At 42.9% G+C, this 17,745-nt stretch overlaps 1 protein-coding gene across 2 annotated transcripts in view; it reads left to right on the top strand.

The window, feature by feature from the left end:
- The window catches only part of LOC126473828 (sialin-like), a 114,230-nt gene that overhangs the window by 32,942 nt on the left and 63,543 nt on the right, over window positions 1-17,745 (top strand). For both annotated transcript variants that reach the window (XM_050101149.1, XM_050101148.1), the window contains 2 exons: window positions 6,707-6,912; window positions 13,071-13,304. In XM_050101149.1, coding sequence (XP_049957106.1) covers window positions 6,707-6,912; window positions 13,071-13,304 — 440 coding nt within the window. The remainder of the gene's footprint in view (window positions 1-6,706; window positions 6,913-13,070; window positions 13,305-17,745) is intronic.

Genomic DNA, 17,745 nt, shown 5'->3' on the forward strand with positions numbered 1-17,745 from the left:
CAGTGGAGCTCGTGCAAGGCAAGGAGTATCGTACACTGGATGCAGACCACTAAACCCCTTCATGACGATCTTGTTCCCCGATGGCAGTGGAATTTTTCAGCAAGACAATGCACTATGTTCAAGGCCAGGAGTGTGATGGAGTGTTTCGAGGAACACAATGGCGAGTTCAAATTGGTGTTCTGGCTCCCGGACTGGCCAGATCGGAACCCGATCGAAGACATCTGGGATGTGATGTAACGTTGCGTCAGAGCTCATCGCCCAACCCTCCCCGGAATTTACAGGATTTAGGTGATTTGTATGTGAAGATGTGGTGCCAACTCCCTCCAGCGATCTACTAAGGCCTCACTGCTTCCACGCAGATATGTGTCGCCACAGTTATCCTTGCCAAGGGTGAACATACTGGCTTTTAGGTATGTGGTCATAATGTTCTGGCTAACCAGTGTACACGCGCTTTGACCATGCGAATATAGTATAGTGAAGCTGCCATGTGCTGCAACCAGAGCTGCTAGACGCCGTGGCATGGAATCAAAGAGGGCCTGGTTACGCGATGGGGAACACATTACCACACGATTTGTGGGAGCGTCCACAAAGCACCGACGGTGGCTATTGGAAGACCAGAACAAGTAATTTGGTGACTGACCATATACCATACATGTTCCATGGATGAGGTGCCAGGCAAACGAGCAGGCTAGGATAACAGCGGTACATCGTTCTTCGAAGAAAGCTTGCATATACCTCGCCATATGTGGATGGACATTTTCCATCTAAAATATGGAATGTGGAGATACCTGCAGGAGGGGCAGCGCCTCAGGGTCTAAAACCCTCCTGATGTAGCTGTTGCTATGCATGCTGTCCTCGATACGTAGGACATGGGATCGCAAGTTACAGCTAATGGCGAAACAAAACATCATATTAGACCTTCGACCGCTATACCACTCAACAATGCAGTCTGTCCGACTGCGTTCACCAAGGTGATGTCCAACAAGTACAGGGCCATTATTGTAGGACAGACTTAAGCGGGACTCGTTCGAAAACACTACACTTCGCCATTCAGTACGCCAGTGGCGGCGTCCAAGCGTCCACTGCAGTTTGAGATATTGGTGGTTTTTGGTCAGTGGAAACCGACACAGTACGATGCGTCCCACCAGTACAGCCCTCAGCAGGTGGTTTCAAACCTTCGAAGCCGACATGTCCACACCTGTTGCAGTGCTCCAACGTCAAGCTGACACTGTGCACAAAGCAACTCTGTGGGTTTCAGCTATGCACACAAGATGGCAGTCATCCTGAGCTGTGATCGCAATGTGTGTTCCAGTACCCGCTCATTGATGTTTGACTTTCCTCTTCTATCCACTGGTTCTATTCAAGCATCATTGTCATAACAGCATGCTCTGTGCGAGCCACAATGTCACGATACGAAAAACCTGTTTCCCTGAGTGCAATCAACCTTCCCTGTTCGAACTAACTGACATGCTGATATTGCGGCCCTTGACGTTGACGAGATATTCCGTCACTTGCTTGCACGTTTCCACTTCGCTGGACGCTTCCTCACCGATTAAGCGTGGCGTAACACTGACCTGTCCGATAACACAATAGAAGACGCTTCTTATCCTACGTGAACGCCGTCTCTCTGCAATCTTAATCACGTATCATGGTTTCACTGCCCTACGCATTCTCCGATTTCGGAGTGATTCAGACGTTTCCTTCCAGGTGTCGCAATTTTCACAAACAGTGAATCTCAGAGATTGTTTATACAACGCAACGATTTTTACACCTGGCCTCTGAGGATGGACGTGTGTCGCGATACTTGTCCGGGAGAATAAAATTTCAAAAATATGTTTTACGCAGCCGATGACGACTTCTAGTTGCCAAAAATAAAGTTCTTGAGTTTAGTGCACGCTGCTGAGCTCCAGGTTTATAAAACATTTATAAAACTGTACAATGTTTAAAAAAGTAGACTGGTTCTGTGTGGTCTGGTGAGATAGATTACGAGAGACCTAATACTCGTACTAAGGAATTAAAGATGTTTCGGTTTAACGTGCCCTTGAACATGCTTTTGACTCCTAGATACGGTACAACCACTACTCTGAAATCAAACTATTTTGTTGATCATTCAGATTAATTTTATACCCTTTGATAGTATTAGTCATAAACACTGTTTATTACATTCATAATTACTACAAATTTTTATACTCAGTATAGAGATTGAGACTGTATCTAAGCGTCACGAAGGATTTAAATTTTAATATAAGATATTGAAATTTTTCTTATGTGTTCTCCATGATCAAGAGATAATGTTGTGCTAACATATCACAACGTGTTTCGGTCACGTATTTCATCCTCAAATGCTTTTGTAACCGACATGGATCTATTTTGAGGTTTTCCATCACCATGTCCTATACGTTTGTCGTCGTGTAGAAAAGTAAGCCTACAATTAATGCTACTACGGATATAGCGAAAGATAAAAGTGCTTCTTTGCATAAGTGATATTACATTCTCGGGATAGTAGCTTCCATGAGTGAAGTGGCAGATTCTGATTGAAGCTGTTTCTATCCTCTATCGCTAAAGGACCCATGTACGCATGGCGCAAACATTTTAATAATTTTTGCCAAACAGTACTCGTATTCCTTTATAGGCATAATAATTTGTGTGTCAATGTTTTCGCCTCCGTCTACTGCTGCGTCATATATTTTCAGTAAAGGGGGGATCAGATAGTGGTACAATAAGTACCCTCCGCCACACACCGTAAGGTGGCTCGCGGAGTATAGATGTAGATGTAAATTTTGCGAAATATTGCACTCTCTTTTGCTAAGAATAACGGGAACCAGCCCACATTCGCCGAGGCAGATGGAAAACCGCCTTAAAAACCATCCACAGGCTGGCCGGCACACCGGACCTCGACACTAATCCGCCGGGCGGATTCGTGCCGGGCGGCGGCACGCCTTCCCGCTCGGCAAGCAGCGCGGTAGCCAGGCGGACAAAACCACATAATTTACAAGTGATAGGAGTAGTAAATCTACTTAGAAACTACTCACTTTGACTTTCAACTGTCTGCTGAAGGTCATCATATGCTTATCACGTACCCAATCCCATGTGTTAGTTGACAATGTACCCCTTATCTAACACGTGACAAATCACATCACCCTTATCAATGATGCCATCATCATCATGTAACAAACAATACCCACCCCTCTCCCTGCTATCCTCTCCCCTCCCTCCCATCTTCAGCAAATCAGAGTGCAGTATTTGGGTGGCTATTAAAATAAATAAAATCACACTGTAGCCCCAGAACAGTTGTCTTGGCTGTGCTCAAAAATCTCTGAACGATCGAAAATTTTTGCGTCATGTTCAAAAGTATTTCCCAAAAATTGCATAACAGGTGTAACTTACAGAATTTTTACATGTAAAATATGTCATAAACTTACAGGTTTAACAGAGCTTGTGAATGTCCATAGTTTGGTCTCTGTACCATACTTGGTAGAAGACACAACAGACCCTAAAATTAAATATTTTCTGCATCTAGATTGTTCTTTAATGCCTGTAAAGTGTGACATAGTTACTTCAACCTAAAATGTCTGAAAAATAGGTCTATAACGCAACAATGCAACGCTTAGGTCAAATGTTGCACTGTTATTTTGACACACACATACGCCCGCACGCACCTGTTGAAACTGATGCCTAAAACATGATTTGGACTCTCATACTAAATGCTCCAATGATATTTCCATTATCTAAATTGTTACAAAACGAGCGTGCTAAAAATAACTTCCTAAGTAGGTAGCTAATAGAATGAAATTTTCATTCTACAGCGGAGTGTGCGCTGATATGAAACTTCCTGGTAGATTAAAACTGTGTGCCGGACCGAGACTCGAACTCGGGACCTTTGCCTTTCGCGAACAAGTGCTCTACCAACTGAGCTACCCAAGCACGACTCACTCCCCGTCCTCACAGCTTTAATTCCGCCAGTAGTTCGTCTCCTACCTTCCAAACTTCACAGAAGGCAAAGGTCCCGAGTTCGAGTCTCGGTCCGGCACACAGTTTTAATCTGCCAGGAAGTTTCAGGTACCTAATACTCCACTTTTAATCCTAAATGGTACGATCTTCCAAAATGGACATGACCATATCCATAACTGTAGAGACACATGTTGGATAAAATACTACACTAAGCAGTCAGATACCCAAACAAATAGGTAATCTGAATTAGTGACATCTACTGGAAGAATCTAGTTTATTTCATTTTTGTCAAAGTGACACATCCTCCTTTAGTCATGTTGGATCTACATGAACACTCAGATATGTTAGTTAATTACACGTTTCATAGGTCATTTGAACAATTCTTTCATAGAAGTGATATGGAACAGGTCAGTTTATAAGATATAAGATATGTATACATGATTAGTGTTAACATTAATGAACACATTGTTATTTCAGTCTTGGCCAGGCAACTACACTTAAAAACAAAGTACCAAACTTGTTGTCAGTTATTAAGTAGAAATTCGTTATTGAAATGGAAGGGGTTGCTTTGCTACCTGCCAGAAATTTTGTGTTATTGGGAAAATAATCAAATACTTTTGTTGCTTCATATTGAACTCCTTTCTGAGTCACTGGCAGCTTTGACAATGAGTAAGGAAGGTAATTTTTCCCTCGCATTGTAGACATGGATATCACTGTTCTCAAATTGTGACAGATTATTTACGACAAAATTCATTAGCGAATATATGTACTGTGATGGTGCAATATAAATACCTAGTTTCTTGAAGAGGGGGCTACATGATGTCCGTGGATGAATACCACATATTATTCTTACTGCTCACTTTCGGGCAATCAGTGCTTTCTAAGTGATTAGTTACCGCAGCAGATTATTCCATAAGACATTACTGAGTGGAAATATGCAAAGTAAGTCTGCAGGTTGATTCGTTTGTTTCCAAGAACAGCAGTTATACGAAGAGTAAAAGTAGCTGAACTTAATTGTTGTAGAGCTCAGTAATATGCTCCTTCAAGTATTCATTAACACATACACCTAAAAATCTGGAGCATTGGGCCCTAATTACTTACTCTTGCTCTTGTGCCACATCAATTGTTGGTATCACCCTATTTCTTGTAAAGGACTGAATACTGTGTGTTTTTTTTTTTCAAACTTTAGGGAGGGTCCATTTTCTGAGCACCATTTCATAATTCTTTGGAAAGTGTCATTTACCATCTTTTCTGTTACTTTCTCTCTAATGGGATTTATTATAGCACTAGTATTGTCTGCAAAAAGTATCAATTCTGCTTGATGAATGTCAAGTGATAGATGATTCAAATGTATATAAGGAATAGGAGTGGACCAAAAATTGAACCCTGTGGGCCTCCCTTTGTGATTTCTCTCCTCTCTATCCTTCTAACATTGTACCAATTATTCAGCACAACTTATTACATTATGTTTGCTAAGTACAATCTAACCAGCTGTGTGTAAAGCTGTTAATTATATAAAACTTCAGTTTTTCTGAGACAGTAACATGATCTACACAATCACGTGCCTTGAAAATATGATAAGAAAAGCAGCTGGAAACATTTTGTTATTTAAAGCTTGTACTAGTTGATGAGTGAATGTTAAAATAGCATTCTCATTCGAACAGCTCTCCTGGAATCCAAACTGTGATATGTTAAGTAAATCGTTCCCATTGCAGTGTGAAAGTACTCTTGAGTACATTAATTTTTCGAATATTTTGGGAAAAACATATCAGTAAAAAACTGGACGATAATTGTTTAAATCTGTCTTGCTACCTCTATCATAAAGCGATTACTTATGAAGCTTTCTGCTGGATTAAAACCTTGCGCTGGACTGCAACTCTGATCTAGAACCTTTGCCTTTCATGGGCAAATACTCTACCTACTGAGCTATCCGAGCACGACTCATGATACGTCCCTGTAAAGGAGATATTAGTTTCGCCCAACATTGGAATCATTTGAAATAAATATTAGTAAGTCCTGATGATAGATAGATAAATCTGGGTGGTTTTCGACATTATCAGTTACAAGATGTGCTTCATTAATGTGTTTCGATATGTATTCGTAGGGACTTCATTCTAACTAAACAAATACATCGAACCATGTAACTTTCTGAATATTAATCTTATATGCAGCGAATCAAAATTTGGAACAGAAAGACATAAACACATGTTGTTGACCTCTGACAATTTTATTTGTTATTGTGGACTTACTATGTTGCATAGCCATACAAATATAACTAGGGCTTTTGTCCCTTTGTATCCTGAAAGAGCGAATTAAATCATGATGTGACATGATCTGGTGAGCTTGAATAATTCAGATAACGATCGAATAACGGAATATCCTTTATGTGAAATGTACAGAGTGACTCATAATACTTCTTAATGAATGAGTAGAGCAATAATAAAAGAACTGGTGTAATCAGTCACAGATGTTCTTCTGGGCTAACGATACAACTTGACTGTAAATAGTAGGACACACTCATTACAATTTGTAATGGGACCCCCATCTGATATTGTAATATTCAGATATGCATTATTATGAGAGTTTCATGGTTGCACAAAAAAATACAAATTCTATGAATTGCCCATACTATTTCTTTACGCAATTTATGGACATGCATTCCAGTAGATAATTTGAAATACACACGTAAATGCTTTTCATTACTGAAGAAAACTTTTCCTCTCTTACACAACGCTCGGCGCATTTGGTATTTCAGATAAGATCAAGGCTCGGTACATCCTGGTGGCGCTGGGCATGAGCGGAATCGCCATCCTGTACTCGCTGCGAGTGAACCTGTCGGTGGCCATCGTGTCCATGGTGAACAACACGGCCATCTCCAGCGGCAGCTCCGGCAGCGACAACAACACCTATGGGGAGGACACTTGCCCGCCAGCCGGCGGCGCCGAAGTGGTCTACCGCGAGGTGAGTCCCCCGGTTCCTCTGCCAGCAGGGCTATCCAGTCACGCTCAGTGCAGAACGCATGCCAACCTGAATCATGTAAGCGGTACGTTTGGGTCGGGATTGCGACATTTCGCCTCGACCTCAAGGGCTCGGTACGAGGAAGGAAGGAAGATTGGGTGTAAAGCCCCATTGACATGGAGGTCCTTAGAGACGGAGCGCAAGCTCGGATCGAGTCAAGGGTGGGGAAGGAAATCGGCCGAGCCCTTTCAAAGAAACTATTACGGCCCAGTGCATGGGGAGAGGTGTTGAACCTAAAGGGTGGTCCATCTGAAGTTTCGGATGAGATTATCTCGAAAACTATACATCGGGTAAAAATAGTGGGTAAGACAAGTTCGTAAGCTCAAATGGGGGCATCAAATGGTACTACACGTGACCTCCAGCCCCCGCCCCCTTGGGGGGGTGGGGGGGGGGGCAACTATAAATGTTAAATGGAAACACCCATTTTTATTGCAGATTCCGATTCTCCATAAAAAGTAATCAAGTTTTGTCTGAAACATTTTTTAAACCAATGACAGATGGCGCTGAAATCGAGAAATCCGATTTATTAAGAATTATCCTAGAAAGACGCATCAAATCGATAAAAAATGTGCACCAATTCTTTCATTCAGTACGTAATGCCATTAATATACATAGACAAACGTCCTTGCTGGTGCTTCACATTTGATGTTTGTTCTGTGCGCCGGCAAAGTTTCGAACCTTTTGCCATATGGCAGAACCGTAGTACAACATCAAAACAGCGTCGACAAACGACCCACGTTAAAAGCAGTGAATTGTTATTGAATTCTTGCGTGCAGTAAAAGAAACCGTGGTGAACATCCATTAACGTTTGTGTGCAGTCTACGGCGATGCTGCAGTTATTAGGAGTACACTTGGGTGATGGGTAAAGAAAATTGCAGCCTCAGGAAATGCACAAACTGACCTCCATGTTCAGCCACGCTCGGGACGTCCTGTCACAGCCACTGCCCCATACATGCTGAATGGCTTTTGACACTGTACCACACAAACGGCTTGTAGTGAAATTGTGTGCTTATGGGATATCGTCTCAGTTGTGTAACTGAATTTGTTGTTTCCTGTCAGAGAGGTCACAGTTCGTAGTAACTGACGGAAAGTCATCGAGTAAACCAGAAGTGATTTCCGGCGTTCCCCGAGGTAGTGTTATAGACCCTTTGCTGTTCCTTAGGATTTAGGAGACAAACTGAGCGGCCGTCTTCCGTTGTTTGCAGATAATGCTGTCGTTTATCGACTAATAAAGTTGTCTAAAGATCAAAACATATCACAAAACGATTTAGAAAAATATCTGAACTGTGTGAAAGTTTGTAGTTGACCCTAAATAACGAAGAGTGTGAGGTCATCCGTGTGAGTGCTAAAAGGAATTCGTTAAACTTCGGTTACACGATAAATCAGTCTAATCTAAAAGCCGTAAATTCAACTAAACACCTAAGTATTACAATTACGAACAACTTAAATTCGAGGGAACACATAGAAAATGTTGTTGGGAAGGCTAACCAAAGACTGCGTTTTATTGGCAAGACACTTAGAAAATGTAACAGATCTACTATGGAGACTGCCTACACTACACTTCTCCGTCCTCTTTTAGAATACTGCTGCGCGATGTGGGATCCTTACCAGATAGGACTGACGGAGTACATCGAAAAAGTTCAAAGAAGGGCAGTACTTTTTGTATTATCGCGAAATATGGGATAGAGTGTCACAGAAATGATACAGGATTTGGGCTGGAAATCATTAGAAGAAAGGCGTTTTTCGTTGCGACTCCTCCGAAAGCGAAAATATTTTGCTGACATCGACCTTCATGGGGAGAAACGATCGCCATGATAAAATAAGGGAAAGAAAGATGTAGGTGTTCGTTATTTCCGCGCGCTTTACAAGATTGGAATAATAGAGAATTGTGAAGGTGGTTCGATGAACCTTCTGCCAGGCACTTAAATGTGATTTGCAGAGTATCCATGTAGATGTAGATGCAGAACCATGCGGACGCCATTATTCGTGCCGGCCGGCGCATCCCAACTCGACAATTGGCTCTACAGTTGTTGGCCAGCATTGGAAGTGCGTCTGCAATGGTCGAGACTCTCGCACATTCAAAGAGGTGTTCACGGTGGGTTCCACGAATGCTCAGAGCGGACCACAAGATTCAAAGAAAGGCCACGAAAGCTGGGTGCACCACTTTGCGCTTTTACCAGCAGGGAATACATGCTCTCCCGCAACGTTGACATACGGCCATAGAACGTGATGGAGACTACGTAGAACACTAGGACATGGGGAAGACGTGTTGATGGATATTGTCACCAAATTCTGACTCTTGACAGTAAATATGTTCTGAGAAAAAAAAAACTGGGGCATTACTTATTGAACGACAATCGTAAAAGCTTTCTTGGATACAATATGACTTCTTCCAGCTAAATTCTTGATGAGTTTCTAAGTCTTTTATTGTTTATTCGATGTTTTCCTTTTGTTAATATTTGTTGCTAGAGATCCTCCCCGGCTTCGAACAGGTGGCACTAATTGTCTACGACATATGTGGCGTAGTGGTAATAAATTAAGCATGTACACAAACTTTTCTTATGAATCTATCTGTTCGTAAAAACCGTATCAAAATACCTTCAGTAGTTCCTGAGATTATCTTTCACATACAGACAGAAAAATGCGACGGGGAACCTTATTTTTGTTTTTTAAAATCAGCTATGTCCTGTGAAAAAAATACAGTTCAAACAACGAGGCCAGTAATGCTCTTATCGAAGTTCCATTTCTTTGATAAGTTAATAACTTCGTCGTTTAAACTGTATGTGTTTGTTCACAGGGGAGGTCTTATTTCATGGAGCGAAGTAATGTATATTATTAACGCAGTCAGTGACTGAAAAGAAAAAGACTTAACTGCTCATCGGTAATTTAACGGCAAGAAGTGTTTTTCAATTTTCAGGAAAAGATGGTATGCAGTTAGCTTTTTATTACGAGGGAGTGCTAGAACGTAATGCCTCCCAATTTTTTGTGAGGAAAATCTTACAGCTTCGTAAATGAAACAAACGTTGTTAACATTCCGCATCTTTGTTCTTCGTTTCTACATGTCCTGCAGCCCTCTGCCGCTAGAGAGCTCCGGACTTAAGCGTGTAACTTGGTGGTGTGTAAAGTAACTAGTCGTGAGAAACAGTGTGAGGAAATCGAGTTTCGAATACGAAGAGTTCGTCCACACATGGAGCTGCCTTTGTTTCAGCATTACAAGGCCAGAACACATACGAACACTGCGACATTTGCAACCATCCGACGTCGTGGGTTTACTGTCGTCTATTATCTTCCATGCAGTTCCGCCTTGGACCCATCCGATTTTCATCTGTTTCCGTAACTTAAAGAACACTTTCGAGGAGTTCATGTTGATAATGATGAAGCGGTGCAACAAAGGTGAAACATTCTGTAGTTCAAAAAAAATGGTTCAAATGGCTCTGAGCACTATGGGACTTAACTTCTGAGGTCATCTGTCGCCTAGAACTTAGAACTACTTGAACCTAACTAACGTAAAACATCCATGCCCGAGGCAGGATTCGAACCTGCGACCGTAGCGGTCGCGCGGTTCCAGACTGTAGCGCCGAGAACCGCTCGGCTACCGAGGCCGGCAACAGTCTGTAGTGATCGTATCAGTAAACCGGTCTATCATTGGGAGAAAGGTGTTCGTCGTCAGGGTGACTATGTTGAGAAATAAACAAACAGGCACGAAGAATGAAGATGTAGATTCTTAAAAATCTTAAAGAGCTTCCACACGAAAAATTCGGAGGCATTACGTTTCAGAACCACCTCGTATTTGTGTTTCAGTCGCACAAGCAGAACCCTCGACAGACTATTTCACACGTCATTACTATCGTTATCAGAAAGATAAACGTCACAAGAAGAGCATTATTTTAGACAGGGAATGACGACAAAGAAGGCGTCGGGTTCGACATTCGGTAAACATTTTAGGTTTTCGTTATGATGCCAACAACGTATATCTCACGTAAGGAACACAGGAATTAGATAATAAAGGTAACAGTGCGAACGGACGCATATGAACAGTCATTTTCCCCCTTTCAGTACGAGAATGGAGTAGGGAACAAGACCAATAATGTTGGTACGATGTAGTCCCTGCCACGCACGGTGCAGTGGCTCCTGCGGTAAATATGTACACTACTGGCCATTAAAATTGCTACACCACGAAGATGACGTGCTACAGACGCGAAATTTAACCGACAGGAAGAAGCTGTTGTGATATGCATATGAATAGCTTTTCGGAGCATTCACACAAGGTTGGCGCCGGTGGCGGCACCTACAAAGTGCTGACATGAGGAAAGTTTCCAGCCGATTTCTCATACACAAACAGCAGTTGACCGGCGTTGCCTGGTGAAACGTTGTTGTGACGCCTCGTGTAAGGAGGAGAAATGCGTACCATCACGTTTCTGACTTTGATAAAGGTCGGATTGTAGCCCATCGCCAATGTGGTTTATCGTATCGCGACATTGCTGCTCGCGTTGGTCGAGATCCAATGACTGTTAGCAGAATATGGAATCGGTGGGTTCAGGAGGGTAATACAGAACGCCGTGCTGGATCCCAACGGCCTCGTATCAGTAGCAGTCGACATGACAGGCATCTTATCCGCATGGCTGTAACGGATCTTGCAGCCACGTCTCGATTCCTGAGTCAGCAGATGGGGACGTTTGCAAGACAACAACCATCTACACGAACAGTTAAAAAAAAAAAAAATGGTTCAAATGCCTCTAAGCACTATGGGACTTAACATCTGTGGTCATCAGTCCCCTAGAACTTAGAACTACTTAAACCTAACTAACCTAAGGACATCACACACATCCATACCCAAGGCAGGATTCGAACCTGCGACCGTAGCAGTCGCGCGGTTCCGGACTGAGCGCCTGAACCGCTAGACCACCGCGGCCGGCACGAACAGTTCGACGACGTTTGCAGCAACACGGACTATCAGCTCGGAGACCATGGTTGCGGATACCCTTGACGCTGCATCACGGGCAGGAGCGCCTGCGATGGTGTACTCAACGACGAACCTGGGGGCACGAATGGCAAAACGTTATTTTTTCGGACGAATCCAGGTTCTGTTTACAGCATTGTGATGGTCGCATCCGTGTTTGGCGACATCGCCGTGAACGCGCATTGGAAGCGTGCATTCGTCATCGCCATACTGGCGTATCACCCGGCGTGATGGTAAGGGGTGCCATTGGTTACACGTGTCGGTCACGTCTTGTTCGCATTGACGGCACTTTGAACAGTGGACGTTACATTTCAGATGTGTTACGACCCGTGGCTCTACCCCTCATTCGATCACTGCGAAACCCTACATTTCAGCAGGATAATACACGACCTCATGTGCAGGTCCTGTACGGGCTTTCCTGGATAAAGAAAATGTTCGACTGCTGCCCTGGCCACCACATTCTCCTGAACTCTCACCAGATGAAAACGTCTGGGCATTGGTGGCCGGGCAACTGGCTCATCACAGTACGCCAGTCACTACTCTTGATGAACTGTGGTATCGTGTTGAAGCTGCATGGGCAGCTGTACCTGTACATGCCATCCAACCTCTGTTGACTCAATGCCTAGGCGTATCAAGGCCGTTCTGGGGGTACTGATTTCTCAGGATCTGTGCAGCCAAATTGGGTGAAAATGTAATCACATGTCAGTTCTAGTATAATATATTTGTCCAATGAATACCCGCTTATCATCTGTATTTCTTCTTGGTGTAGCAATTTTAATGGCCAGTAGTGTATTAGAGATGTAAACGACTCGCTATTATAGTACCTAAAGAAACTTCACTGAAGTTCCATGTCGTGCAACTCAACAACCTGCTGCATCATGTCCAGAGCTTCATGCCATCCCTTCAGATTCATTGGAGTGTTGCAAGCTGACAATAGTGAGTTGGATGTGATCAAGATCTTGTTCAGTCCAAGCATTCTGACGAACTGGAAAGCTTGCATGACAGATACTGCCTATGAAAAGAGCACTAGCTAAGAGAACTTAACCAGAAACGTGGCTGATGGCGCAGTCCAGGAGAGTGATCTGTCAACAAATGTCTGGCGGACCGCTGTAGCGACTGGTGGGTGCGCCCCGTGTTACAGGACGGCTCGTTCGTGTGGGACGAGGAGATGCAGGGCATGATGCTGGCGGGCTTCTTCTACGGCTACACGGTGGGCCAGGTGCCGGGCGGGCTGCTCGCCGAGCGCTTCGGCGGCAAGCTGGTGTTCGGTCTGGGTGCGCTCGTGCCCGCCATCCTCACCGTGGTCAGCCCCTTCACCGCCTGGGTCAACGAGTACTTCTTCTTCGCCATGAGGATCCTCGAGGGCCTCGTCGAGGTAAGCCGGCGCAAAGTGCAGCGCCCCTAGTAAGTTGCAAGTATCGGTCCATCAGCATCATCCGCCATGTTGACGTTCTCTGCCGTCGAAGGTCTCAGCTAGACTTTTGCATGCATTATGGTCTTCATCTGTGAGTTTCCACATTGCTCCTACATTTTGTCATCGTCTTCTTTTTTCTGTTAGCATTATATTTAAAGTCAAGCAATTTTGTCATATGATGACATGATTGGAGACTGTGGCTGTTATTTGAAGGCAAATGTTGATGGTGTTGAGACAGCAAGCGCTCAGTGAGAAAAAATTACATGTGCAACGATAAGAATGCAGTGGGAATGGTTCAAAATGGTTCGAATGGCTATGAGCACTATGGGACTTAACATCTGAGGTCATCAGTCCCCTAGAACTTAGAACTACTTGAACCTAACTAACCTAAGTACATCACACACATCCATTCCCGAGGCAGGATTCGAACCTGCGACCGTAGCGGTCGCGCGGTTCCAGACTGAAGCGCCTAGAACCGCTCGGCCACAGCGGCCGGCAAAGTGGGAATGTATTCACATCTCTTGGACTATGAAAACAAACACTACAAACCGACATTTCACGTAAGGCACATCCAATGCAAATCTGTAACGCAACCATCTATGAGGCGTGCTTATAATTATGTATTATTTATATTTTAGGACAATTAATCTGTAAAAAAAAAACGCACCACATGTAATGAAAGCATGAAAACCGTCTGAAGACGAATCGTAATGATTCGAAACCGGTAACGGTACCTTTTGAATAAAGGAACTGAAAATAAATTTTAAGTAGGCTGTTTAGGTTTTATGTTGGTAACGCCACGTAGCGCTCTGTATGAAAATCACTGACTGCTGTGTGCAGTCTGTGGCTGGTTGGCGTTGTTGAAATATTCTCTATTGTAGTTGGAGGTGGGCCGCCAGCAGTGGTGGATGTGGGGGGAGAGATGGCAGAATTTTAAGAGCGGACGATCGGGACGTGTGTCCGCCAGAAAGAGTAAACTTGTAATACATGACTTTTGAACACTATTAAGGTAAATACATTTTTTCTTCTCTATCAAAATCTTTCATTTGCTAACTATGCCTATCGGTAGTTAGTGCCTTCAGTAGTTAGAGTCTTTTATTTAGCTGGCAGTAGTGGCGCTCGCTGTATTGCAGTAGTTCGAGTAACGAAGATTTTTGTCAGGTAAGTGATTCATGAAAGGTTTAGGTTATTGTTAGTCAGGGCCATTCTTTTGTAGGGATTTTTCAAAGTCAGATTGCGTTGCGCTAAAAATATTGTGTGTCAGTTTAGTGTTGATCAGAATAAGTAAAGAAAGTAATGTCTGAGTACGTTCAGTTTTGCTCAGCTGTTTGAAAATCAAATAACGTAGAGGTTTATCAGCACAGTAATTCACTAATTTTTCTAAGGGGACGTTTCAAAATTTGTGGCTGGTGGCTGTCTCAACACCATGAAATTTATCTTTAAAATCATTCTTATACCCGAATGAATGAATGACTTTTAACTATTTTATTGCGGTATTATGTGCTAAAACTGAAAGAGTTGACTAATTAATTTTAAATTAGCTGTAGTAGTATTCTGTTAATTAAAACACTGCATTCACACATACACACGTGAAACACACGTCAGACACACAACAGAAATATTTTCATCGTTGCTTACGGCCTGTAAGTTTCAGCTAACTGATTCACATACAGTAAGAAAAAAAAATTAATTGGAAAGTGTGACTAATCTGCGTAGCAGAATACTGTAATAAAACTAGAGACAAATAAACTAATATCTGCAGTCAGCGAATTCTCAGATGGAACTTTTTTCAATATTTTTTATTAAAGATAGCATCATCTCGAGTGATACATTAACCCTCGATTACTGAACCCTCGTAAAATCAAAGATTGCAGTAGGGTATAAAACAGCACATTTTGTAGTCCATTAAATTTCGGGCATGCAACCACGCAATTTTTTTTTTTTTTTTTTCGTGGCTGCGTGCCCGAAATTTAATGGACTATTCATTACGCCGCGAGAAGTTGAAAATGCACTGCACATTTTGTACTTAATTTGGTATGTAACATGCCATTGGAGATCTAATAGTTGTAATAACTGAGGCATAAACTACAAATTATGAGTTCTTATGAATAAATTGTGGAACAGTAAACCTTACGATGGTTTAGTAGCAATGTAGCATTTTCCCCTTTTAATGTTCTAGTGTTAGACAGAATCACTTAAAAAAAAAAAAATACGTCTCTATTCCACGCCGGAGTGACCCACAGCCAGACAAACACTACTCATTATTATCTTTTCAGCACTCATACCTCTCACAATAAAAAAATATTTTTTACCTTCTTCTTTTCTACCTGTTTAATAATTTATATTTATTTTCTAAAGTGTAATGAGTAAAAAAAAATGCTTTTCGTCGTTTAAAACAGACTAATTTTCTCATTTCCTATCACATATTTTACCGCTTTTTCGTCATCAATGTTTTTTCTTTTAACGCAATGAAATGGAAAATAACGGTAACAAATACCTTACTACAATTAAACATGAAGATAAATTGAAAAATGAAAAAAAATTTATGCGTGCTGCAGCATGTATCTATGTCCAAATTCATCAGCTAACTTTCCGAGAGTAAAATGACATGAAAATTAGGGTATCGAAAATGCCAAGGAATTTTAGACATTGCAAGCCATATTTAACACCGAAACACTTTTCACTCGTTCGTGTGAGGGCCTGCCCACGTGGACAGTTTTGTGATCTGACTGCCCTCCCAGAGAACAACACCGCCAGGGAGAGGCTTCCACATTTACAGGCTGACCCAATTGATATCAATAACAAAGCTGACACATTTCGTGCGTCTACAGGTAGAAGCGGAGAACTACATGGAGCTTTGAAAGACAAGACAGAAAGGGAATGATCCTCCACTAAGCAAAAAAATTAATAGAGAGACTGACTTATCGAAGACGGAAATGACGGAAGAAACAACATTACCCTGTTTTACACGCTCGCACAGCGATATTCTGCGGATTTGAGGTCATAATCGTAGAGTTAAGTGGAATACTAATAATGGTGAGTGCAAACTTCGAACTTAGATTTTAAACTTAACTGTTGTTGTTGCGGTCTTCAGTCCTGAGACTGGTTTGATGCAGCTCTCCATGCTACTCTATCCTGTGCAAGTTTCTTCATCTCCCAGTACCTACTGCAGCCTACATCCTTCTGAATCTGCTTAGTGTTTTCATCTCTTGGTCTCCCTCTTCGATTTTTACCCTCCACGCTGCCCTCCAATACTAAACTGGTGATCCCTCGATGTCTCAGAACATGTCCTACCAACCGATCCCTTCTTCTAGTCAAGTTATGCCACAAGCTCCTTTTCTCCCCAATTCTATTCAATACCTCCTCATTAGTTATGTGATCTAGCCATCTAATCTTCAGCATTCTTCTGTAGCACCACATTTCGAGAGCTTCTATTCTCTTCTTGTCTAAACTATTTATCGTCCACGTTTCACTTCCATACATGGCTACACTCCATACAAATACTTTCAGAAACGACTTCCAAAAAGAAATAAAAGAAACACGAAGGAATTAGCGGAATGTGTCGGAAATTGGTAGACGTGTTGTACACTATGTGATCAAAAGCATCCGGACACCAGGCTGAAAATGACTTACAAGTTCGTGGCGCCCTCCATCGGTAATGCTGGAATTCAGTATGGTGTTGCCCCACCCTTAGCCTTGATGACAGCTTCCACTCTCGCAGGCATAAGTTCAGTCAGATGCCGGAAGGTTTCCTGGGGAATGGCAGTCCATTCTTCACGGAGTGCTGCACTGAGGAGAGCTAACGACATCGGTAGGTGAGGCCCGGCACGAAGTCGGCGTTCCAAAACATCCCGTACGTGTTCTGCAGGATTCAGGTCAGAACTCTGTGCAGGCCAGTCCATTACAGGGATGTTATTGTCGTGTAACCACTCCGTCACAGGCCGTGCTTTATGAACAGGTGCTCGATCGTGTTGAAAGATGCAATCGCCATCCCCGAATTGCTTTTCAACATTGGGAAGCAAGAGGGTGCTTAAAACATCAATGTAGTCCCGTGCCCTGATAGTGCCACGCAAAACAACAAGGTGTGCAAGGCCCCTCCATGAAAGACACGCCCACACCATAACATGACCGCCTCCGAATTTTACTGTTGGCAATACACACGCTGGCAGATGACCTTCATCGGGCATTTGCCATACCCACACCCTGCCGTCGGATCGCCACATTGTGTACCGTGATTCGTCACTCCACACAACTTTCTCCACTGTTCAGTCGTCCAATGTTTACGCTCCTTACACCAAGCGAGGCGTCGTTTGACATTTACCGGCGTGGTGTGTGGCTTATGAGTAGCCACTCGATCACGAAATTCAAGTTTTCTCACCTCCCGCCTAACTGTCATAGTACT

The sequence above is a fragment of the Schistocerca serialis genome, chromosome 4 (assembly GCF_023864345.2).
Source record: "Schistocerca serialis cubense isolate TAMUIC-IGC-003099 chromosome 4, iqSchSeri2.2, whole genome shotgun sequence".
Lineage (NCBI taxonomy): Eukaryota > Metazoa > Arthropoda > Insecta > Orthoptera > Acrididae > Schistocerca > Schistocerca serialis.